Below are 26,128 nucleotides of genomic sequence, written 5' to 3'. Positions count from 1 at the left end.
GTACAGAGCGGCAAATTACACAGGTTGCCACCAGAACAAGGACCAACTTCCAAAAAATCTAAGGTGTTGAACAATGTTGTTAAAGAGCTGTGTCTCATAGATCCATGGAGAAACAACAACCCCAGAGGGAAGGATTTGACTTTCTATTCTAACCCAGCTATTCAAGGATAGACTTTTGTTGTGTGTCACAACAACATATACACAAAGTCTTGAATTGTGACATAGAGACTATAACCATAAGTGACCATGCTCCTATAACATTGACTATAGACATGGGAAGAGAATCTTTTTTCAAATATTGGCGGCTTAATGTGTCAATTCTATCGGACGGAATGTGGTGAAGGAGATAAAACAAAATCATCGGAATACTTTCAAATGAATGATAATGGAGAGGTATCTCCGTCAACTTTATGGGAGGCTGGAAAAGCAGTTATTAGAGGGGAAATAATTGAAATAACATCTAGGCTGAGAAAGGCTCGTCTGGAACAGCAAAAAAGTTTGGAGAGTAAAATTAGAGAATTGGAGGCAGAACGTAAAAGAACATCCAACAATAGCACCTTACTTGAACTAAAAAGAAACCGATGTAAATTGGATGAACTTCTGACATACAAAGCAGAAGGAGCTCTACGTTCTACAAAACAGAGATACTATGAGATGGGCAACAGAGCAAGTCGCCTTCTCGCATTCCAACTCAGAAAGGCCCAGACAAATAGGATCATTTCTAAAATAAGACACCCTAATTCTAAACAAATGTTGGCAAACCCATCAGAGATAGCAGGAGCATTTGCAGATTATTATGTAAAGCTATATGATGACTCAGACTCTAAGTTTACAGAATCCAAAACACAACAATTTCTTCATAGATTACATTTACCATCATTAACAAAGGAGGAGGCATCTAAAATGATACAGCCAATTTCATTGCAGGAAATATCTGACACTATAAAACAGACGGGTTGAATTTGATAAATGTCTAAAAGAAGAGATTACACCAATATTATTTAAAGTTTTTAATGATGCTCTATCTTCAGGTAATCCACCGAAAACTTGGTCTGAAGCCATTATATCTGTCCTACATAAGGAGGGCAAAGATCCGACTTCATGTGAGGGATATAGGTCAATTAGCTTGCTTTGTAACGATCTAAAAATATTGACGAACATACTGGCTCCGAGAATGCAAAGATGTATAACCAAACTTATCAAACAGGTTTTATCCCATGTAGGCAAGGGGCTAATAATATTAGGAGAACATTACATCTCATATCATGTACTAAAAACAATTCTCAGCCAACCATGTTACTAAGCTTAGATGCACAAAAAGCTTTTGATCGGGTCAAGTGGAGCTTTTTGTACAACACACTGGATGCTTTTGGGTTTCAATCGACCTTCATAGATTGGATACAAATTGTGTACAGCTGTCCAAAATCACGTTTTAGAGTAAATGGTTGATGCTCAGATTTTTTTAATCTTAAAAGAGGAGTTAGGCAAGGAGATTGTTTAAATCCGTTACTATTTGCCGCAAGTATCGAACCGTTGGCCAAATGAATAAGACAAATAAAAAAATTAAAATAATAAAAGACAATGGGGGGGAAGAACACAACATTTCATTATTCACGGACGATATATTAACATATATAAGTGAGCCTTCCTCATCTATTCCAGCTTTGTTGAACAATCTTAATGAATACGGGGAGATATCAGATTATTTGACTAATGAAGCAAAATCTGTAGCTATGATAATCTCAGGTGACCGTCCAGATTCAAATATTTGGGTATTAATATTACTCTTACCACATCTCAGCTATTTGAGGCAAACTATGGGAAACAGAAAAATTAGATTAAAAAAAAAAATTCTACCTCTTAATCTAACGGGAAGAATAGAAACGGTTAGGATGAACATACTGCCAAGACTTTTATTCCTGTTCCAGTCATTGCCTATTGTGATCCCTAAATCTATTTTTAAATTACTGGACAACATAATATCAAAATTCCTGTGGCAAAATAAAAAACCGAGAATTAAATACACTTCTATGTACAAAAGAGAATGGAGGGTTGAATCTACCTAATTTAAAATGTTACTATTGGGCAGCACAAATTAGAGCAATAATGATGTGGATAACTGAAGACACGGAAACAATTTGGGTTGATATGGAACAAAAATCATGTAATAATGTACCTGTGGGAGCACTTCCATTTTTGACAGAAAAGGCACGGAAAGGGTTGGGGACTTGCAATGAGTGGATCAGGGCTGGTCAGATATGGTCAGAGGTACGAAAGGAATTAAAGCTGTCAAACTCTATTAGCAGGGCCACTAAAATAGCTACAAACCCAGACTTTTTACCATCTATTATGGACTCAGGATTTAAAACATGGGGAAATAAGGGGTTAATATATATTACACAACTCTTTACTGGACAAACCATTAAATCATTTGAACAACTGAAACTGCAACTGAGACATTACTTTCAGAAGCATAGGGAATGGGGAAACATTCACAAAGCCCCATCTAAACTAGAGGAACTGTTTGTTTGTAGCCTTTATTTAACCAGGTGAAAATCCCATTGGACAACGATCTCTTTTTCAAGGGAGACCTGCAGCACGTTGGTTACACAGAAAACACAACAGAAAACAAAAAGGACATCAATACAACATAATTACAGGGGTACAAATTAAAACCTCTTCACAATGACAGGTATCAAATAACATGATCTATCAGAGCTTTAAAATGATGCAGGGGAACCAAAATGCTCATAGTGTTCCAAGCTACAGGAGCAGCACATATAAAAGCTTTAGTACCTAAAACAGTCCTAGCACTTGGCACATGTAATAAAAACACATCCTGGGATCTCAGGCAATAGCTTTGCCACTCTCTGTGAGATCAAAGAGCATATATAAGTTGGGAGTTTACCCAACATGGCTTTATAGATAAACATGTACCAATGACTGAGCCTCCGTACAGTTAGTGAAGGCAGACCTGCCTTGGCATACAGGGCACAGTGATGAGTAAGTGCTTTACAGTTAGTAACACATCTCAGTGCGCTGTGATACGCAGCATCTAACTTTTCCAGGCAATGGGCAGGTGCATTCATATAGATCAAATCACTATAGTCCAGCACAGGTCAAAGGTCACAGTGACTAGCCTTTTCCTGGCTTCAAAAGAGAAACAGGACTTGTTTCTGAAAAAGAAACCTAGTCTAACCCTCAGCTTTTTAAGCAGGTTATTGACATGAAGTTTAAAAGTAAGACAATCATCAAGCCAGATACCTAAGTATTTATAACTGGTAACCACTTCAAGTACTTGTCCTTGCATAGTAACAATATCCAAAACAGGCTCTGGTGTCTTTTTAGCTTTTGAAAATAGCATTACCTTGGTTTTATCAACATTTAAAATAAGCTGAGTCTGAATAATGTTAAAGACAGCCTGTAATTTAACACCAGCCTCCTGAATGGAGGGACCTGCACAGTACATCACGGTATCATCCGCATAAAAATGTAAAGTAGCTTCATCCACATTTTCACCTAAACTGTTGATATATATGGATACACATAACATCAATAGAACATACATGGAGATGCTTACATAACTGCAGCTGTTCTACATCAGGGTTGATCATTCATGCCCTCCTTGGGCACCAAAAGGACAAACAGTTTCTTGATGTTATCAATTTCCATATTGTGCGAACATTATCAACATATTACAGACATTATCACTCCCCCTTAGGGCTGCACGATATTGGAAAAAACTGACATTGCGATTTCCCCCCCCCTGCGATATATATTGCGATATGAAAACATACAGGAATTGAAGAAAACCATTTACAAAGCCATGTTGGGTAAACTACCTTTTTATATCTGCTCTCTGATCTCTCGACGAATTGAAAGTACTTATTGCCTGAGATCTCATGATGTTGTTTTATTAAATGTGCCAAGTGCTAGGACTGTCTTAGGGAAGAAAGCTTTTAGTTGTGCAGCTCCACTAAATTGGAACAGTCTGCAAACATGTTTAAAACTGAGCACTTTGGTTCCCCTCAAGGGGCTTTCACCTGGTTAAATAAAGGCTACAAACAAACAAACAAACAATGTATGAAAAATAAATAAAAAGTTCAACAAAAAAAAAACCAGTGTAAGTTTAAAGTTTCAAATGATCTTAGGGTGCACTCACACCTAATAGTCCGCTTCTCTGGTGCACACCAGACCACAGTTTGTTACATTGTTTCATTTTTCAGAAGGTTCGGTTTGCGTTCACACGGCAAAACTCAAACTGACTATAAACTTTAAACACAAGTCATTTACCCCCTTAATGTCTGACCAATGGTTGAACAGCATTTCCGTGCACTGTGTACGGAAATGCTGTTCAACCATTGGTCAGACATTAAGGGGGTAAAAACGCAAATCCCGGCAATTTCTAGCGGAGCCTCCGCCATGGAGCATCGGCCCTTTCAGCAGGTTATTCTCATGCGGCTGTTAATCTGGAGATCAACAGACTCTAGCGGCCCGTGCATATGATTATATAATCAGACAACGTCCGTTAAAAAACATTATAACACATATAATGAGAGACGTTCTGCAGTAAGGAGGGGCGTTTCACCGACGACAGGTGTTCTTACTTTTATGTAGCTGACGGAGCATTTTTACTTTACACGACACTGTTCAACACTTAATTCTGCTTCACTCTTTAACTAAACAACCGCGGATGTCTTGAAAGACTCTTTCGCTAAAGATTTTGAAGATATCCGCGTTCTTGTGACACGTAAATACTACGCTTCCTGTGTTTTGGTGCGGACTGCGTTCACATCAGCAATGAACCGCTCCAGAGTTCGCAAGCAAGCGCTCCGAGACCACCTATTTTAGCGGACCAGAGTCCTGTTGTTTAGTTCACTTCAGAGGTCTCGGACTGCGTTCACACCGACCCAAATGAACCGCACCAAGCAGCTAAACGCACCAGGGTTCAATTCAACCGGACTATACAAGGCAGGTGTGAACGCACCCTAGACTCCAGCACTGTGAGCCTCCTTTATTTCATATCTGGAGATACGAATGGTGCTCTGTATACCAACAAGCCTCCCCTGGATCCACAAAGAAACCCTCTGACCCGTAGTGTGAAGTCCAACTTCTGGCTGAGGTGAAAACTGTCCACCGAAGATCTGTTGACCTTGGAAGGTCAGATCCTTAATGAACATCTCCTTTTGTATAATGTCTTCATAACCGTGATGAAAACTGCAGAATGGAGCACTGCCATCGTAAACAGTATGTCTCTGTTGTCCACTGTACCAGAGAGCTCTGGTGTTTCCTTTAGAAATTGAGCACAAAGCTTCATTTGTGACTACTTCGCTGCTCAGGTCAAATTTTTGACGGGTTTCCCTTCGCCTTAGTTTCCACAGTTGCTTAAAATACAGTTAGAAAATGTCTTAGCTTACACTTAAAAATTGAATTTTAAGCAAAACATCAGCTGGAGCAACCGGTGAGTGTGTCCTCACTGCTTATCACTCAACCAAGAAGTTCTCTGGGGTATTTTTACCTGAAATTATTCAAACATGTCCATTTGCCAACAACAGAAACCTCCCACTCACCCCAGAAAGAACTCCGTGTCGTTCATCCACTGGTTGATGAAGTGGGCAGTAATGGGCTGGGGGTTGTGCTGGAAGTGCATATTGTCCAGAGTGTGGATGAGCAGAGCTGGGTTATAGTACAGAGCAGCAATGGCTACCTGCAGGCACATGGTCCTCAGCTCACTGGACTTCACCCCCCGCATCAAACGTTCCAGAACTACCTCCACAAACAGAGGGATGCACTGCAAGCAGGGAAAACAGAGGAATGAGGGAGGGGTTACTCTACAGCTAAATCTTTGATGGGTCAATCCATAAGGAGTACTTGTATTCTACAATGTAAGGCTAACACAGCTGGTAAGCAACAGTCTCATTGTATTATCTTACTTTCTGAAGGATAACAAGTAAGGGCATTTCCCAAAATGTTGAACCACTGCTTTAACATGGTAATTGTAGGACGAACATGTTTTTGTTCAATAACTGTTGCGTGCAGGAATATTTGTTGAAAGGTATGATGATAGACTGTAAAAACACTCATGCATGTTGGTTCAACTGGTTCCAGTACACCTACTGTATTGAATGTACCATAGTTGTTTGTAAAACCAAATGTTTGGTGAGTGATTTGAAAGGAATGTATTGCGCTCAGTCAGACCTGGTCAATGCCTCTTCCTCTGCACTGCAGGATGATGACCTCCAAAAGTTTGGCAGCGTGACACTCTGCATCCTCCCCTGTATCTATGGTTAACACCTATAATATGACAATTGTAGAGTAAGAATAACACAGGATCATGTTCACATGATATGGACTAGTGAACAGCAGGTAAGGACAGTTATAGCCTGACCTTTTTGCACATGCTGTAGATGACTTCTAAGTGCTTAGGGTTCGACAGGAGCATATCTGTATCCACGGTAACATAGTTGTGCAAAAGAGGCATCATATCTGTAACAAAAACACAGAGCACCTTTAACATTACCACCATTACTTTAGGGTCGACAAACAGCAACATTTATTTTAAAACGTGGATTAAGTATTACGGTTTCATTTTGTTATAACACTTTGAAACCCAGAGGAAATGAATTTACAAGGACAAATATTTGGGAGAATGCAAATAACATATCTATATGTAATAGAGCAAAGCAACTACAATGTAGGGTGTTACAACGTCTTCAGATATCGCCTCAACTCAGGAATAAGATGGACTCAAAGAAATCAGCTTTATGTATGACGTGCATTACAGAAGTGAGTCGTTTTTTTCACACTATATATGGACCTGTGTGCATATTCAAGATTTCTGGGGGAAAGTTGTTTCAAAGTATAATTACATTTTTCATAAAGAACGGATACAAATGTAAAACTTGAGTATATTGGATGATACATCATTTATGCACAATTTATAGTAAAGATATTTTCCCAAAAAAACTCAGATGAAAACAAAGTGGTTACTAACATGAGAATGCAAAAAGCAGCACAACAGTAAACCTAGTCCTATTTGTACCATACCTTTACATTACCACCAACCAAAGGATGGCATCTTCTACTGAAAGCGTTGAAGTGTTTACATACCTGTGAAGTAGTCAAAGCAGTCGTGCTGGAAAACCTCATACAGTACGCCAAGTAGCTGCCACATCTGAGGGGAGACGCTCTGACAGGTGAGGCCGAACGCCAGGGACAAGATCTCCTCGTAGAACTCTGCACAGTTCAGGGATACTGTTAATCACTCTCATGTATGTATACTAATTCACAACATAGACTGTATAACTTCCCCTGGAGGGGGGATCTGTAAGTGTAATGATAGGTGTTTGTATATGTGCTCAACATGTCCTGAGTGACATGAACATGGAGCCGTACACACAGCTGAAGCTGGAACGTGTTTGAAAACCACAATGAGATGTTCACTTGTGGGAAATGTGTGAAAAGCATGGTGGTGTCTTGCTTATGGGAGGCATGGTTAAGAGTAAAGTGCTTATTTATAATAAATTAATTTAGCCATGGAATGACCTCAGACGTACTCAATAACAACAACATACACCGATCAGCCATAACATTATGACCATCTGCCTATTATTGTGTAGGACCCCCTTTTGGGTCCAGAACAGCCCTGACCCGTGGAGGCATGGACTCCACTAGACCTCTGAAGGTGTGCTGTGGTGGCACCAAGACGTTAGCAGCAGGTCCTTTAAGTCCTGAAAGTTGCGAGGTGGGGCCTCCATGGGTCGGACTTGTTTATCCAGCACACCCCATAGATGCTCGATTGCATTGAGATCTGGGGAATTTGGAGGCCAAGTTAACACCTTGAAATCGTGGTTGTGTTCCTCAAACCATTTTTGCAGTGTGGCAGGACGCATCATCCTGCTGAAAGAGGCCACTGCCATTAGGGAATACAGTCTCCATGAAGAGGTCAGCATGGCCCTGACAGGTCTGCAGCTACGCAGCCAACAAACGCAACAAACTGCTCTGTATTTTCTGACACCTTTCTAACAGAACCAGTATTAACGGTTTCAGTAATTTGAGCAACAGTAGGTCTTCTGTTGGATCGGACCACACAGGCCAGCCTCTGCTCTCCATGCCCATCAAGGAGCCTTGGTCACCCATGATGACCCTGTCGTCGGTTTGGTAGGTACTGACCACTGCAGACCGGGAACTCCCCACAAGAGCAGCAGTTTTGGAGATGCTCTGACCGAGTCGTCTAGCCATCACAATTTGGCCTTTGTCAAAGTTGCTCACATCCTAACGTTTTTCCATTGTTCCTGCTTCCAACACATCAACTTTGAGGACCTAGCCTAACATATCCCACCCACTGACAGGTGCCAGAGATCTATGCTCTTCACTTCACCTGTCAGTGGTCATAATGTTGGCTGATCGGTGTATAAGCCTACGGTTTCAGAATCAAACAATACATTTATTTATCATACATTTATTTATCAGACTCATTATTTATTTATATGAAATCTGAACCAACAGACAGATCTTAGACATGTATTGGAATCTGTACAGACCATGTTTCGAGTAGATTACTGAGAAAGCTAGCTAAGAGCATCCTAAGAATGCCTTGGCTGCCTTCTGTCCATTACCATAGCCTCATCCCAATACCCCTCCTCGACTCCTCCTTTCCCTCACTCGCGTCCCTTCCTTGCGTCTTAGCTCCGCCTCCGTAAGATGCGAGCCAGAGACACGAGGAGGTGACGCGAGGACAGATTAGTCCTCAGGTATTAATTGGGACGTCCTCGTTCACTCAAACGTCACTTTTAAACGCCGTCTGTTAATGATGACATGTGCACAGCTGTATCCCCTCTCATCGGGCTTAACTGAATAACCCTTAGAACCGGCCCATTTCTGGTTAAATATTTATTTAAATGAATGAATCTTTCTCTTGTTAGTCAAATAATTCAATGTATGATGGTTGGTCCTGCTTTTGTGTTCCGTTTTGGTGTAAAATGTAGCCTACATTTAAATAAAAATACAATTATAGTAATGTGAAAGCCTTTACTCTGAACATGTGTGTCCTGTAGATCCCCACATTCACCACAAACCCACATTCAGGACTGTGAATTTTAAATATTTTTTGAATATCTTAACACAAAACAATACAAATTATTATTATTTATCAAGATCTAGCCATTTATGAAATAGCTTTCTTAATAGCTATGTTTTAGTGACGTTCAAGATCATTAAACATGACTTAAATTGTTAGTATAACCTTAAGAAATGAATTGCACATAATAATTCCCACGGAGCTGTGAGCACTTATAGACGCTTTTCCACTCGTCGGTTTTCCTCTGTTGAAATGGACCAGCTGTGAAGGTGGGGGCGGGGCTTTTATAGGCGAGTAGTGAAAGCACTTCCGCGTAGTCTGCTCTCGTGTATCCTCCCTTTCGTTTCCTCCCGCACCCCTCCTGCCTCACCCCTGCTCGACTCCTCCGTGTGCATTTCAGCTATTGGGACGTCCTTCAAAATGGCGTGTCTTGATCGATTTCCGGGTCAAGTCCCGGAGGAGGGGAAGAGCGGAGTCGAGGAGGGGTATTGGGATGAGGCTACGGACTCTGTCTCCTGGATCCCTTCTATCTGTTCATTTCCCTGTTTCGCCTGATCTCATGGCTCTGCTATAAACTGCAACTAGTAAACCCAAACCCAACCCAAATCCAAAGTTTTGAAATGTAAAATCACAACACTATTTCTCTGTGAACTATGTTTTGAAGGAGATCAGTTGGGGAACATTACTTTTATAAATGGACAATGGCGCTTTGGAGGAAAGGACACAAGAACAAACGTTTCAATGCCAGGTTGCCATGGGGGCAGCAGAACGCCAAGAAGGAACAGGCCGAACCCTGACTGAGAGTATGTTTGTAGGAATGAGTAGGTTTATGTAACACCGAGGCGCCTGTGCAAACACACCTGCCATACCTATGATGGGCTTTTGCAAGACCAGACCGATCACCTGCAAACAGATCCCCTCCAGCTGCTGAGTGATCTGAGATGAAAAATATATAAAAAGGTATCAAATATCACATACAAGAGCAAAACAGTTCAAGTTTCGATGTGTGTGTGCATGTTAGACCTCCTTGTGGTCCTCCATGACGGTGAGGATTGTGTCGATGGTGCTGAGGATGCCCAATGCCATGACGGTCTTGTCCTCGTTCTCCTCATACTCCTCACTTTGTAGGACCCTGGTGAAAATATCGGCCTGCCAAACATACACATGCACACACAGTAGTTATACACACTGCAGATTCACCTCACAATATGTCTTTAGCTGTAACGGATGCAGATAAAGAGATCAAGCCCCCAGAAAGGGAGCCAGGCATTGAACCCAATTTTCGTAGTGGCAATATGGTAGCAACATGCACAAAAAGCAGAGTCCAGTTTTTATCCCTTTATTGAACTGAGCCGATACGGGACATGACGGTGCCGATTGGAGGCGGGCCTAAGGGTAAAGATGATTGCGCATGCTCTATCTATGAGCCTCATGGATGTGGAAGATCCAGGGAAAAGGAGGGAGGTTGTGTTCTTAAGAGACAGGCTGTTTTGGCTTCATGCACCACAGAGCAACTCTCATAGTGTCTGCAACACTGAATCCAGTTCTTTATACATCCATGGTACAATCACCATGCATCCAAAAGTTTCAGGGATCAAAATGAAGGCTATTGTAATACTACTATCTATGCAGCGTTGAGGGAATGCCACCCCTCTGGTTCCCCCCATGTTTGAGACCAGTTTCATTCTTCTTGCTGCCAGCAGAGTGGGCGCAGTGCAGTGCCTGCATCAAACAGTTCTGTTGGGTTCCTTTGTTAGCATTGTTAGCAGTGTGAGCAACCTGCTATGTGCCGACTCATCCATCTCATAAGAGACATGTAGAAGCATACCTCAATAATAGGGATAGTGGTGGTCTAATGGATAGTGAGGTGGGGTGAACATCGGAAGGTTGTGAGTTCAAATCCCGCCAAGAACACCACCACTAGTGTGCCCTTGAGTAAGGCACATAGCCCTTAGTTATTCCAGGGAGGACGTCCCTGTAATCGGTCATTGTAAGTCGCTTTGGATAAAAGCGTCAGCTAAATGAAATGTAATGTAATGTAATGTAATAGATATCCTCGAAATTACATATAAAGTACCTTTATGAATTTGTCATTGGTAAATTGATAAGAAATGTGTTTGTGATTGTGTGTCCCTACCAGGTTCTGTGTCATGTCCACAGCAATGGCAGCCACCTCCTGGTTGTACTCGCAGATCATCTTCTGAATGACATTGGTCAGGTCGTCATTCTCCGTCTCTTTGACCACGTGCAGCAGCTCCTGCATGACGGGCCTGATGTGGGCTCTGATGTAGATCTTGGCTGCACACAAACACAAAGCATGTGGTTGCAAGAGGACCTCTTAAACTCATAGGATAGTTATGCTTATTATTATTTTGAAAAAATAGTAGAAGTAATAGAAGTAAACTAAAACTTCAAGTACTTAAGGCAGGGACGGACTGGCCATCTGTTCAGGACCATCACAGAACCGGCAGCCATAAATTAATGGTTTTTTTCCTTTAAACATCATCATTTATGTTGCACACTGACAGAGGACGACAGCACCAGAACAACCACGGACTTTGTTTCAGAGGGAAAATATTATTTGTGGTTCACAAGGGGCCGTACACATGGCTTTTCTATGTGATCAAGTCCAGGCACAGGGTAATTTGATATTTAATGGTATACACAGATGAAGGTGGGATTGAGCAGTGGGAAGGCTTGTGTTTTTTACCAGGGCAAGAGAGGAGGTCAAAGCTGCTGTTCATTGTGCTTAATTTTTGTTGAAAAGAGTATAAACTGCAAACACGATCTTCCTCTCTGGACATTGGATTTAATCCCTGCTTAAGACATAGATCTATAGATCTATCTACAGTTGCAAGAAAAAGTATGTGAACCCTTTGGATTCTCCACACATAGCGTTGTGTGTTCCTTCCAAACAACTCAACTTTGGTTTCATCTGTCCACAGAACATGTTGCCAGTAGTGCTGTGGAACATCCAGGTGTTCTTTTGCAAACTTCAAACGTGCAGCAATGTTTTTTCTGGACAGCAGTGGCTTCCTCCGTGGTGTCCTCCCATGAACTCCATTCTTGTTCAGTGTTTTACGTATCGTAGATTCGTCAACAGAGATGTTAGCATGTGCCAGAGATTTCTTTAAGTCTCTAGCTGACACTCTAGGACTCTTCTTCACCTCATTGAGCATTCTGCGCTGTGCTCTTGCAGTCATCTTTACAGGACGGCCACTCCTAGGGAGAGTAGCAACAGTGCTGAACTTTCTCCATGTATAGACACTTTGTCTTACCGTGGACTGATGAACATCAAGGCTTTTAGAGATACTTTTGTAACCCTTTCCAGCTTTATGCAAGTCAACCATTCTTAATGGTAGGTCTTCTGAGAGCTCTTTGGTGCGAGGCATGGTTCACATCTGGCAATGCTTCTTAAGAATAGCTAATTCAAAACTGGTGTGTATTTTTTATAGGGCAGGGCAGCTTTAACCAACACCTCCAATCTCGTCTCATTGATTGGACTCCAGGTTGGCTGACTGCTGACTCCAATTAGCTCTTGAAGAAGTCTTTAGCCTAGGGGTTCACATTCCACCCTGCACTGTGAATGTTTACATGGTGTGTTCAATAAAAACATAAAAACATATCATTGTTTGTGTGGTATTAGTTTAAGCAGACTGTGTTTGTCTATTGTTGTGACTTAGATGAAGATCAGAACACATTTTATGACCAACTTATGCAGAAATCCAGGTCATTCCAAAGGATTCACATACTTTTTCTTGCAACTGTATCTATCTATCTATATATATATATATTATAACATATACAGGCCCTTTAAGCGATGCAATGCAGCTGAAGCAATATACTGTATGTTGACCATCCCCTTGCTTTTTGCCTTTATGATATAGAAGGCTAACCACTTCATGACTCATATTGACTGATCTCTCTTGGTCCCATGCACTTTTTGTATTAGCCATATTTATCCAGTAGTTTGCTTCATCCTTTCAATTACTTGACCTTTCTTTCTTTATAGTATCTTAGAGCAGTAAAAGTGGTACGGTGGTTGATGTTAGTTAAACAAAAAAACAAGTATATGCCTCCAATGACCTTGTTCTTGGTTGCTGACCAGGGTCTGCAGAGCAATGGCGGCTTCAACCTTGACAGGCATCTCTTTGTCCTCAATCAGATCCTGTTTGACCAATTCCACAGCGTTCCTCAGTAAGAGCTCATCTTGAAAACGCAAAGGGCTGAAGGAGTGAAGCACCCAGCACGACTGGCAGGACACAGCAAAGGAGCAAACATTAGTGCAACAAACAGTCTTCAAATATTATATTCCAATAGTTAAGAGGCGCACACCATTAACACCAAAGAAGATCAAACAAATCAATTGTAAGTGACAGCACTGAGAGGGTTTGTAGTGTCAGCTACAGTTCAAACATTAAACAGATGTCAGTTGTAGTGTAAGAGCAGAGCTTAAGAGTCAGAGAATATGATCTATGGTCTGGTTACAGTACCTAATCACCCAGTGCTTGTATGTTCTGTACAGTGGCGAGCCGTGACTTTTATACCCAGGCCTTCTGACCCCCCCCCTTCCCTTGAAAAAAAGAAGAGATATTACGTCACAGCGTATACTTCAGCGGAATATCAAAACAGCGGCCCGGGGTGCAAAACGCATCAATGACAGCGACCCTCTACCACACAGAACAACACCATTTATATAAACACCTATCATGACAGGGCACCCACAGCCAAGTACCAATTACAAATGAATTAAGTCGGCACGGCGGCCCTCCTGTCCTTTTGGATGAAGCACTTGATGGCGGGGTCATGCAGCTGATACTTTGCCACTCCAGTTTATCATTGTAACTCAATCTTGAAAATGACTCGGTTAATAATTTCGCAACGATGTCATCACTATCACTGAAGTGAGCCATCATGAACGAACTTATGCTAATCTTAAATCTACCGATCATAAATCTATCGATTAGATTTATGATTCGAAAATAATAAAAGTAGGATAGACATGTGGATATTATCCGACTGAACACAACGTGCATTTATCTAACAGGTTCCTTTTCCACAGACCTTATTTCCAGCTATCTTCCAAAATCCTATGGAGAAATCCCATTGCTTTTGTGTCGAGAGAACCTGAGCGCAGCTTACTTGCGTGTTTTAGGACGCGTCACTGCACCACTTGCATAGAGCATAGACCTCACAGCGGGCGGATCTTGTCATAAAGTCCGCGAAAATAAAGCCCACCATTTAGAGGGAAGATATGATTGGTCAATTGTACTGTCATTTGACATTACTCTCTCGTTGAGTTACTATAGCGGGCCCTCTGTGAATGTAGAGAGGGACCAACAAGCTCTCCCGTCTTCACATAACTCGCAGAGACGGCATTTAACCCTTCACATTCCAACAGAAACTGAACAGGCAGATTCGAAGGATTTATTTCTTTGGAAATGTTATTTTAAATACAATTAAATCAAGTTATGTTGGTAAAACTAATGAAAAATGTAACAATAAAAAAATATTTAAAATAATATTTTAAAAAAAATGTTGTTTTTTTAATGTTTTCAAATATTATTTTTTAGAATATCTTAGGCCCTGACGGCTCGCCACTGGTTCTGTATATAAACTATCCAGGTTAAAAGCATTCTCCAGAGAACTGGTGTCTCTCTCTTGCATACCGTGAACAAAGAGATATAATCCCTATGAAGGAATGATGGGGGGGTACTCACCCTGGCTCGAAGGTAACCCATAGGAGAGTTGAGCAGAGGGAAAACATAGTTCTGCAGCATCAGCTCCATCTGCTCCTTGTACCCCCGCTTCTGTAGGATGAGAAGCATACATACAGCACATCCAAGACAGAATTAAAACACGAGAAGTGACAAGATCATTTGAATCACTAGCAAGGCTTAAAGGCTCTGATGCAGGGCTGACCTTCAGTAAGAGCTCAGCCAGAGCTCCAATGCAGTGCAGGGCCCCGTCCTCCCTGCGGGGGTCGGCCGAGGGGTCCCTCAGTATCTGGTGGCAGAACTCCATCATCTGAGGAAGAACCTGCCAAAAGGAAGTGCAAAGGTCACATGGAGGAAAGGCTGATGCAGTCATTGATGCGGTATTGGACATTTCAAAGTCAAAGTCAACTTTAATGTCAATCTTTCAGTTTGTGTGTACACTACAGACGGAGAGATCAAAATAACGTTTCCAACAATCCCGAATACAAAAATACAAATATAATATGTATACAAATATGTTTTAAAATGTAAATATTAGATGGGTTTCACTGTAATATAAATATACATTTAATGTGTTTTGCTTATTTCCTTTTTCCAAGAGACAAAAAATGCCTCATCTGTGTGTTAGTCACCCCCTCAAAGACCAACACTGGATAGACATGTGGGCTTGAATCCACATCACTGACATCAGCAATGAGGGCAGACTCTAAAGGAAAGTTTCACTATACAATGAGGATGCATGTGACGGAGAGATGTGAGACATCAACTGACCTGACTTAAGCATGTCACACCTTCCTCTGAGTTCTTTGCAGTGCCCTATCCAAAGGCTGATTCACTGGGCCCTGATGCTCCAGTATTATAAATGTAGACATTTGTCATATCAAGGGGGGGAGCAATGTGGTGGCAGATGCATTAGGTGCTTTCACACCGGAGTACTTTTGCCAGGAATAGTTCCGATAGTTCCTGGGATTTTGCGTTCACACCAAAAAGATCTGGAACTATAACTTTTTTTTGCGAACCTTTTCACCCCTTTCCTAGGGAGAAAAAGGTTCCAATTTCTGATTGGCTGGGCAAATTGCAAACCACGCCCCGTAAAACTCTGAAAAGATTTTTTGTGAAGCCGCCATTTTATTTGCTCGCATTAGCATTATTAGCATTAGACCATCGCACCAACGGAGAGAGACTAACTTATGGCAACACAAAAGAAAGTGGAGTGATGAGGAGGTGTCTGCGCTTCTGGCGATTTACTCGGAAGGCTTCAGTAACACAACTCCGGGGACTTCCGGCCAGGGACTTCGGGTGGCAGTATACGCCGTGAAGTTGATTGCGGCCTGCCAGTAAACCCAAAGCAGAAGAAGAAGAAGTGGCGTCAGCGGCTCCGTCAGGGACTTATTCCGGTGTGAACGCGATTTTCTAGATAGTTCCAGGAAATAAAAGTTCCGGGGAAATAAGTTCCGGGAACTATTCCTGGGAAAAGTACTTGGTGTGAAAGCGCCTATTGTCTCTTGTCCCCGGTGAGTAATGCCCTGTTGGTGTGTGTTTATGTAGCCGTTCTAGTTTCCAGTTGTCTCTTCTCTTCTTTTTTTCTAACTAGCTTCAAGGATCTGGTTGCAGGGGGTCGAGAGAACGGGGTGTGAGTTGCAGAGCAGTTGGGAGAACAAACGGTGAGGCATTTATTTTTTCCGTCCTGGGGCAGGTCCTGTGATGGGGGTGGAGCTAAGGAACTGGGGACACCTGGCCAGTGCCCCAGGATCTATGTAAGGCCAGCTGCCCGGAGTCACAGGACTTCATGACGCTCTCTCCAAGATCCTCTTCCCCTCGTCCAGCTTGGGCCATTTTAAGTTAAAAGAGTGTTGACAGAACCCCACTGCAGTGACATTTCTGATTTATATAAATAAATGTGCCTTTGTTATTGCGGAAATCCCTCTTTTCTGTTTGTCATAACCGGTCAAACTTGCTCGCCTACAGCTTCCACTGGAGAAGGGGGGCTTAGCTGTTACTAACATTAATTTATTATATACCACTTATTTAGGACCTGAGTTCCAACAAACTATAACAGCAGGGCTCTGTGGTCTGGCATGGGGACAATAGATGTTTTGTCTTTGTTTTTTTTATTAATGATATTATTTTAATGTCTATACATTCTTGTATAATGTGGTAAACATTTGTTTCATCTATTGAATCTGTCATGTTCTGTAAACCTGTCTTGTTTGGTTGTAGTTGGGTTAATGTTTTGCATGTCAATATGTTCAGATCTAATGCAGCTCCTCACCTCCTTTCTCTTGCGAGCAGCTTTACACAGGAAGCTCTGGGCAGCAGTGGCTGGTAGGGCATGGTCATCATAGAGGTCTGCAACAGACACAAATACACACAAAAGAATGGGAAGAAAGAATGCGTTCAAAAACATGGTGGACATCCTTCCTCCACCATTACATATAACTGAAATGAATTAGCTGAAAGTATACACAAATATATCACTCACCGGCCACTTTATTAGGTACACTTAATTATTTGTGGCATAGACACAACAAGGTGCTGGAAACATCCCTCAGAGATTCTGGTTCATATTCAAATTATAGCATCATGCAGTTGCTGCAGATTTGTCAGCTACACATCCATGATGTGAATCTCTTGTTCCACCACATCCCAAATGTGCTCTATAGGATTTAGATATGTGGCCCTTTGAGTACAGTGAACTCATTGCCATGTTAAATAAACCAGTTGGAAATGATTTGAGCTTGGAGACATAGTCCTGCTGATCTACACTGTGGTCATAAAGGGATGGACATGGTCAGCAACACAACTCAGGTAGGCTGTGGTGTTTAAACCATGCTCAATTGTTACAAAGGGGACCAAAGTATGCCAAGAAAATATCCCCCACACTATTACACCCCCACCCCCAGCCTGAACCGTTGGCACAAGGCAGGACGGATCCATTTTCTCTCTTTCGGACCATTCTCTGTAGAGATGGATGTGAAAACCCCATCAGATCAGCAGCTTCTGACATACGCAGACTAGCCCGTCTGGCACCAACAACCATGCTACGTTCAAAGCAGTGACGTGCAGTGAGGTTCATGGCTGGTGAGGCACTGACTCTTTCAGAGTCAGATTTACAAATATTATATTTTCACCTTAATTCTGTTATTTTCAAAAGCTTTTTTAGTCTGTCTGATGTTTCGATTAATTTTAAACAGACCGTTCAACAAAAGGATACCCAAAAGTAAAGTAACGAGTTACTTTATGTAGATAGTAACGAAGTAGTGTAATATATTACTTTTTAAAAAAGTAATATATTACTTTTTTTAGTAACGACCCCATCTCTGGAGTTGGCGTTCTCTACTCTGGTTTACATGAAGAACAACAGGAGGTCACGGCTCTCTGTTGAACAGGACTTGCGAGTGGCCCTCTCCTCAGTGCCACCAAGGATACGAAAATTCTGCGCGCCCCGACAGGCACATGTATCTCACTAATTTGTAAATCGGCAAAATATTTACAATAGCACATGTTTCAATGCTGATTGCTGAAATGTTACATTTATAATTTGTAGTTCAGGACCATGGACAATGCAGCTTCCTTGCATTGACAGTTCTCTGTGCTGAATTTCTGCTGAGTTTCCTTTGCCTCATTTTTTAATGTTGTGACCTGTCTGGTTTAAATGAGTGTGTTGCTGCTTTGATGAAGCCTAATTTGATACAGTTTCAAATTAATTTCTGAAATATTTCGTTAATAAATATTTCACGAGTAATATAGTTGTCTTTGTCACATTTTATTTGGCATTAGTAAATAATTATGCACATTTACAGATATTTTACATGATATGAGTGATAACACGTGTTATAAGGGCTATTTTGCACAATAGGTGTGCCTTGATATTTTTACTTGTCCTTTGGTGTGCCTTGGGCACAAACAGTTTGGGAACCACTGCTCTAAAGCATCTACCTGTATCTTAAACCCTGTTCCATCTAAGCTGTTCAAGGAAATTGCACCCCTAATTAATACACCTGTATTAAATATGATGAATATATCTTTACTGTCAGGCTATGTTCCACAGTTATTTAAAGTAGCTGTAATTAAACCTATTATTTAAAAAAAAAACTTGATCCTGAGGTTATGGCCAACTACAGGCCAATATCAAACATTCCCTTCCTCTCAAAAATCCTTGAGAAAGCAGTGGCCTCACAATTGTGTGCATTTTTAAATACAAATTGTTTATTTGAGAAATTCCAGTATGGTTTTAGAAAACATCATAGCACAGAGACAGCACTAGTTAAAGTCACAATCACCTGCTTTGTGCATCTGATAATGGACTTGCCTCTATCCTGGTTCTGTTAGATCTGAGTGCTGCCTTTGACACTATTGACCATAACATACTACTCCAAAGATTAGAGTTTTTGATAGGTATAAGGGGAACTGCACTAAGCTGGTTCAGGTCTTATCTATCAAAACGGTCTCAGTTTGTATCTGTCAACGATGAATCCTCATTACAAACTACAGTCAGTCATGGAGTACTGCAAGGGTCTGTACTTGGACCCATCCTGTTCATCATATATATGCTACCATTGAGCAATATCATAAGGAATAACTCCATCAATTTTCATTGTTATGCAGATGATACACAATTGTATCTATCAATTAAACCAGATGTACAATTTCCATTAGTAAAACTGCAAGAATGCCTCACAGACATAAAGACATGGATGACCAGCAACTTTCTATTATTAAACTCCGACAAAACAGAAGTGATTATACTTGGCCCCCAGCACCTTCGGAACAAACTGTCCAACAACATAATTTCTTCGAATTGTATTACCATGACCTCCAGCACCACGGTAAAAAATATTGGTGTTATTTTTGACGAGGATTTGTCTTTTAAATCCCATATAAAGCAAATTTCAAGGACTGCCTACTTCTATCTACGGAATATTGCAAAAATCAGGCACATCCTAAATCATAACAATGCAGAAACACTAATCCATGCTTTTATCACCTCCAGGCTGGATTATTGCAATTCCCTTTTATCAGGCTGTCCAAACTCATCATTAAAGACCCTTCAATTCATACCAAATGCTGCAGCACAGGTTTTAACAGGAACGAAAAAGATGGACCACATCACTCCTGTTTTAGCAGCATTGCACTGGCTACCAGTTAATGGATTGATTTTAAAATACTTTTACTCACATACAAAGCGCTAAATGGTCAGGGACCATCCTACCTACAGGATCTTTTAATCTCCTATTGCCTCTCTAGGACATTAAGATCCCAGAGTGCAGGTCTGTTGGTGGTTCCCAGAGTCCACAAAAAAAGGTCAGGTGCTAGAGCTTTCGGCTACCAAGCCCGTTCCTCTGGAATCAACTTCCAGTGACGATTAGGGAGGCAGACAGTGTCCACACATTTAAGAGCAGGCTAAAGACTTTCCTTTTTAGTACAGCGTACAGTTAAGACTGGTTTTAAACCCCCTTTTATACATCCTCGACCCTTCGTTTTATGGAATTTTATTTATTGTACTCCAACTGTATTTGTGTCATGTTCCTTTTTTAAATTGGTATTTTCACATTGATCTTGTAAGATACGTTTGTTGTTTTTTACATTGTTTTACATTGCCAATTGTGTGACTTGTGAAGCCCTCTGAGACAAAGGGGATTTGTGATTTTGGGCTATATAAATAAACTTGAATTGAATGTAATAAAGGGATCTACAAACATTACATTTGTGACCTACAGTGAGATGGTAACAGGCATGCGCTTAGTTACCGCGCTCCAGACAGTTTCTGTGGGGTGACGCATCTGAGATGAGGCAGATCTCATCTGTGCCTCACCTTACCCCACAGAAACTGGCTGTAGCGCACTCACAAAATAAGTGCCCGCACTAAATTAGTGCCCGCGGTCCAGCCAGTTTCTGTACGGTTACGTGAGGCCGAGCTCGTCCCGGCAAATTTGCCGATTTTGACTATAGAAAGCGATTGGAATAATACAGAAATCACATTTACAACACAGATCAGTGGAGACATTTTGTTATTATTATTATTTAGTTTTTTTTTCCGTTACATTGGAGTATGCCTCCCCTGACTGCACGTCGCTGGTTCAAAGTCACTTAAATCACCTTTCTTCCCCGCTCTGATGCTCTGTTTGTACTTCACCAGGTCGTCTTCACCATGTCTACATGACTAAATGCATTGAGTTGCTTCATCATTGGCTGATTAGATATTTGCGTTACGAGCAGTTGAACAGGTGTACCTAATAAAGTGGCCAGTGAGTATACATATACATTTTCATACATAGCATTCTGGTGACTTTATGCCACAATATACAAGTCATACTATCATACTCATCTGAAGCCTATGATAGAATACATTAGTATAACCAACACAATCCAACACATTCTATTAAATAACTTGCTGGCTCATAGTAAAGGATGAAGGTTTATTAAATGCTTGTTCCTCTCTCCTCCCATGCTTCCCTTACATTTCCCGTCGGCAGCACTGACGTGGTGAGAGGAACGGAGGCAAACTGGGAATTGGGAAAGGCTATGGTGTTGCCGGTTAGCCAACCACTCTTGCATACTGGTTTTGATAGTATAATATCACAACGGAATGTTGCAGTACTCACTGAACTTCATGCGGATGTACTCATAAGGGTCTTCCTGCCAAAGCTTCTCATCCTCATCTTTGTAACACATCAGTGGAAAAATGACCTCCTGGCATATGGTCTGTAAGAGAGGATGATCTTCATAAGCTCAGGAGGAGTATTACATGGGCTTAAAAACAACAAACAATACCAAGGAGACAAATCAATCACAAAGATGGATGAACATTTGCATTCCAATGCCCACCTTTAATGTAACGTGGACAGAGATGTGAATTTATGAGGTTTGTTCAGGTCTGATTCTTAAGCATATAAAAGAAAAACTTTAAATTAGAGCTGCGAGCAGCATTTAGCGGGCCCTCGCTCTCCCACGTGAGTCAAGGTAACTGGCGGGTAAAGTTTCCATGCCAACCCTCAGCTGAGGTAGATTGTCCCTCCCGCAAGTGTCAATGGCCAACAGCTCATGGGTTCATAATGACGTAAACACTCCCGACTGCTGATTGGTCAGAGAGAATCGTCACAATTCTTCGGCGAGACAGTCTCCAAGCGTCGCATAAGCACCATTTTTAAAAACAGACGAGCTACCGTCAACAAATCCATAATGAAATGGCAGCAACAACAAAAACACGCCATGGTCGTTTGACGAGGTACAGACGTTACCATCTCGTTGCGGATGAAAAAATACAGCGAAACGACGCCTGGACTCGGCAACGACAGGGACAGTGGAAATAAATAAACATTGCAGTCAATGCGCCAGTTAGCCAAGAGGCTATTTTCAATCTATAGCTCCTGGACAGATGCTAAAAACGTAGTGTTGGGCAGCGATGAGAATGAATAGATTTTTGGGTGTTTATACAAAGACAATAGTGGTTTCATACTTGTACTGGCCTGTGAGAAGTTGTTATACAGTAAGTGATGTGAGAGAGGACCATATAATGCATGTACACCATATCTATAGTACCTTCTCATTCAAAGGTTTTTATTTATTTTAATATTTTTCTACATTGTAGATTAATACTGAATACATCACAACTATGAAATAACACATTGCTACAATTATGGAGTAAACTAAAAAGTTTTAAACAATCCAGAATATGATTTATATTTTAGATTCTTCAAAGTAGCCCCCTTTTGCCTTGATGACAGCCTTGCACACTCTTGGCTTCTCTCAGTCCCCATTTACACGGGAACGTTTGCGTTTTCAAAAAAGTCTTCCGTTCACACGCATTGGGCTCAATTAACGTGTCCGTTCACACGAGACCGCTGGAAACGCTGTAGTACATATGCCGGGCCTGTAATTGGCGCTGCTGACGCCACAAAATTAGAAAAGTGCCGGTCAAAGGTCTTCTTTGTTATTTATTGAGCTTTAAAACAAATTGATGACGACTCTATATAATAATATAGAATAATAATCGGAGCCTCTCTTTTCCTCCCCCTCTTCTGACAGCCCAGCAGCTGATCTCTGAGCAGGAGACGTGGGGAGAGGGAGACGTGGGGAGAGGGAGGCGGGGCTATTTCATCGTTATCAGAAAATGATCGTATAGAGGCTTACACACGGAGCCGTTTGCCCCCCCAGAGCGTTCCGTTTGCAGATGTATCCACCTTGGGACCAGTTACCGTTTGCGGGGTCCGTTTCTATCGTTTTGTTACGGCCTTGTGTAAACGAAAGGGCTATACGCAAGAGAAACTATGCAGATACAACCCGTTTCGTCCTCGTGTAAACGGGGTCTCAGTCAGCTTCATGAGGTCGTCACCTGGAATGGTTTTCCATTAACACGTGCGCCTTGTGAAGAGTCCATTTGTGGAATTACTTGCCTTCTTAATGTGTTTGAGAGCAACAGTTGTGTTGTGCAGAGTCAGTACACAGTGGAAAGCCCTATTCGACTACTGTTGTAATCCATATTATGGCAAGAACAACTCAACTCAGTAAAGAGAAACGACCATCCATCATGACTTTAAGAAATGAAGGCCAGTCGATCCGGAATATTTCAAGAACTTTGAATGTGTCCTCAAATGTAGTCGCAAAAAACATCGAATGCTATGATGAAACTGGCTCTCATGAGAACCCCCCGTGAAAGGAAGAGCAAGAGTTACCTCTGCTGCAGAGGATAAATACATCAGAGTTACCAGACTCAGAAACCGCAAATTATAGCACCTCAGATTAGAGCCCACATAAATGATCAAAGAGCTCAAGTAGCAGACAATCTCAACATCCACCGTTCAGAGGAGACTGCGTGAATCAGGCCTTCGTGGTCCAATCGCTGCAAAGATCCACTACTGAGGATGAACAACAAGAAGAAGAGAATTGTTTGGGCCAAGAAACACAAGGAATGGACATTAGACCAGTGGAATCTGGACTTTGGTCTGATGAGTCCAAATCTGAGTTTTTTGGTTCCAGCCGCCGTGTCTTTGTGAGACGCAGAGAAGGTGAGCGGATGGTTTCTGCATGTGTGGTTCTCACCGTGAAGCATGGAGGAGGAGGTGTGATGGTGTGGTGGGGCTTTGCTGGTGACACTGTTGGTGATTTATTCAGCATGGCTCAGTGTAGGCGGGGTGATCGGCTGTTCGGCGGGCAGAGCGACGCTGCGTAAAACTGCCGTGACGTCATCTTCAATGCGAACCACAAAACCAAAACATCCGCCGTTAGCTGTTAGCACTCAGAGCTCACAGCTCCTCATATCTGTTCAGAATCTAGACAAAAGTTAAACAAGTACAAACCACAGACTGTCTGTGTCATGGCGAATACAGTCGCTGGTTTATTTATGTCTGTAGGCCGTTGTTGTGAGTGTGGACGGAGCATATACAACGTTAGCTTAGCCTGATCGATCCGATCTCCATTCAGAAAACACGCATTTTAAAAGGTTTTTCGCCTGCCGTCTTGTCTGCAGACCGGTATCAGTATGTTGTTACTTCGGCATCATTTTGAAACGTGTATTACAATTAAAGATCCCATGTCATGGCCATTTCTACTGATCATAATTCCATTGTTGAGGTATACTAGAATAGATTTATACTGTGCAATTTTCCAGCATCTCTGTAAAGTATGTGTATTCACCGGTATTCACTCGGTCCTAAACGGCTTGTTGGGGCTCCTGCCCCCCCTCCCTGTGAGCCCAGTGTGCTCTCAGTGTTTCCCACAGTTTTGAAATATACTTGGGGGGGTTGAGGTGATGTGCAACAACATTAACATTAACCTTTCTGTTGGTCGCTTGTTAGCAGACCCTTCACACGATGGCTGAGCGAACAGGTACAGGCAGGGCCCATAGTGATAGCCCTATAGTTGAAATCTACTACCCACAAATAAACATATGGACATGGGTTACTATTTAAAAAAAAATTGTAAATGTATTTAGGAACCTATCCGTGTGATTTTAAGTGGGGGTGGTCCGGGGGCACGCTCCCCCGGTAAGATTTTTTTTTTAAATGTTGGAGTTAAATGCATCACTCTGGTGCATTTTGAAAGGAAAATAAAGAGACTAGATATATGGGAACACCTATATGAAACGGAAGTGTATACACTTCAATAATCATAAAATCATGGCCATAACCAATAACATATCCAATATGAAAAAACACTGACACCCTCAAATGGAAATATGTGTTTACATAAATGGTGACCAAACCAGAGACCAATCAAGGGCTTTGATTTATGATCTGTATGACAGCGGCCATGTCGGCAGGCCACATCATGTAGACAGCCAGTCACCCTGTGTGAGGCAGGCCACTTAACAGGCCAGGCCATCGGGAAACCCCCCGGTCCTCCCGATGGCCAGTCCGGGACTGGGTACAGGAGGCGTAGAGCGAGGGATCATTGTCCACAAGTTAATCGATCACAGATGGCGTTGTGGTCACGGACGAATAAAACTAAATAAATTAAATAAATAAATAAAAAACCTAAATGGGTCGCGAAATATACTTGGGCGGCCGTTAATATACCTGGGCGGCCCGCCCGGCCATAGCTACTGGGTATCCCTACGTAGCGATACCCAGGAAGAAAACATTGGAAAATGAGAAATCTCCAACGAGATACACCCTGTAGCGAGTAAAACTCTAACACAGAAAACTGTGTTAGAGTTTTACTCGCTACAGGGTGTACTTTGAGGCAGAGTCCTGCACGGGTCTGATTTTCAAGACCCGCTCCCGCCCCGCACCCGCAATACCGAACCCGCCCCGCTACCCGCACATATTGCCAATTAGTTCGGCAACCCGACCCGACGGCACAAGATCCGCAACCCGACCCGAACCCGCATAGCCTATATATGAGCAGTGAAAACGTGCAATTATTAACACACGCAGTTGCATATTTGTCTCAAAAAGCGTGGGATGTTGGTTATTTTCTCCATCTAGGATGACACCAAAAGCCTCCCAGACGTTGGATTTCGCTCTTGAGGAAGTGTTATTGAAAATGCTGTATTCTCCGCTAGAGAGCTTCACCTCAGCCATTTCGAATGTGGCGCGCTCAGCAGCAGATTGATGCGCTGCAGAGGTTATGATTATGCGCGGTCCCGCGGGGGAGAGGTCTGAGGATTTAAACATTAAACTAAATTATTATTATTTTAATATATTTATTATGCAATACCCGCGACCCGACCCGCATCATCTTTGTTTTACCCAGAACCGAACCCGGAAAAAAGCGTTTGAAAAAATACCACCCGCGAATCACCTTTTTTGCGGGTCACCCGTCGGGTACCCGCGGGTATGCATGACATGGGACCTTTAAATCACGGTAAAATATGTTCATTTTGTTGTAG

The 26,128-nt window shown here is 42.0% G+C and overlaps 1 protein-coding gene across 3 annotated transcripts in view; it reads right to left on the bottom strand.

Moving 5' to 3' along the window:
- Nucleotides 1-26,128, bottom strand: part of ipo8 (importin 8) — a 69,693-nt gene that overhangs the window by 12,774 nt on the left and 30,791 nt on the right. For 2 of the 3 annotated variants that reach the window (XM_034197247.1, XM_034197249.1), the window contains exons 10-21: nucleotides 21,402-21,501; nucleotides 17,069-17,145; nucleotides 15,002-15,118; nucleotides 14,800-14,889; nucleotides 13,166-13,331; nucleotides 11,217-11,377; nucleotides 10,103-10,228; nucleotides 9,940-10,015; nucleotides 7,111-7,236; nucleotides 6,389-6,486; nucleotides 6,199-6,294; nucleotides 5,571-5,791 (exon numbers count right to left, since the gene is read on the bottom strand). In XM_034197247.1, the coding sequence (XP_034053138.1) occupies nucleotides 5,571-5,791; nucleotides 6,199-6,294; nucleotides 6,389-6,486; nucleotides 7,111-7,236; nucleotides 9,940-10,015; nucleotides 10,103-10,228; nucleotides 11,217-11,377; nucleotides 13,166-13,331; nucleotides 14,800-14,889; nucleotides 15,002-15,118; nucleotides 17,069-17,145; nucleotides 21,402-21,501 (1,454 nt within the window). The remainder of the gene's footprint in view (nucleotides 1-5,570; nucleotides 5,792-6,198; nucleotides 6,295-6,388; nucleotides 6,487-7,110; nucleotides 7,237-9,939; nucleotides 10,016-10,102; nucleotides 10,229-11,216; nucleotides 11,378-13,165; nucleotides 13,332-14,799; nucleotides 14,890-15,001; nucleotides 15,119-17,068; nucleotides 17,146-21,401; nucleotides 21,502-26,128) is intronic. The other variant, XM_034197248.1, reaches the window with a different exon arrangement.

This window comes from Gymnodraco acuticeps, unplaced genomic scaffold (assembly GCF_902827175.1).
Source record: "Gymnodraco acuticeps unplaced genomic scaffold, fGymAcu1.1, whole genome shotgun sequence".
In the NCBI taxonomy this organism is placed as follows: domain Eukaryota; kingdom Metazoa; phylum Chordata; class Actinopteri; order Perciformes; family Bathydraconidae; genus Gymnodraco; species Gymnodraco acuticeps.
Note: the sequence above shows the minus strand (reverse complement) of the source record. Positions and strands in the feature narration are given on the sequence as shown.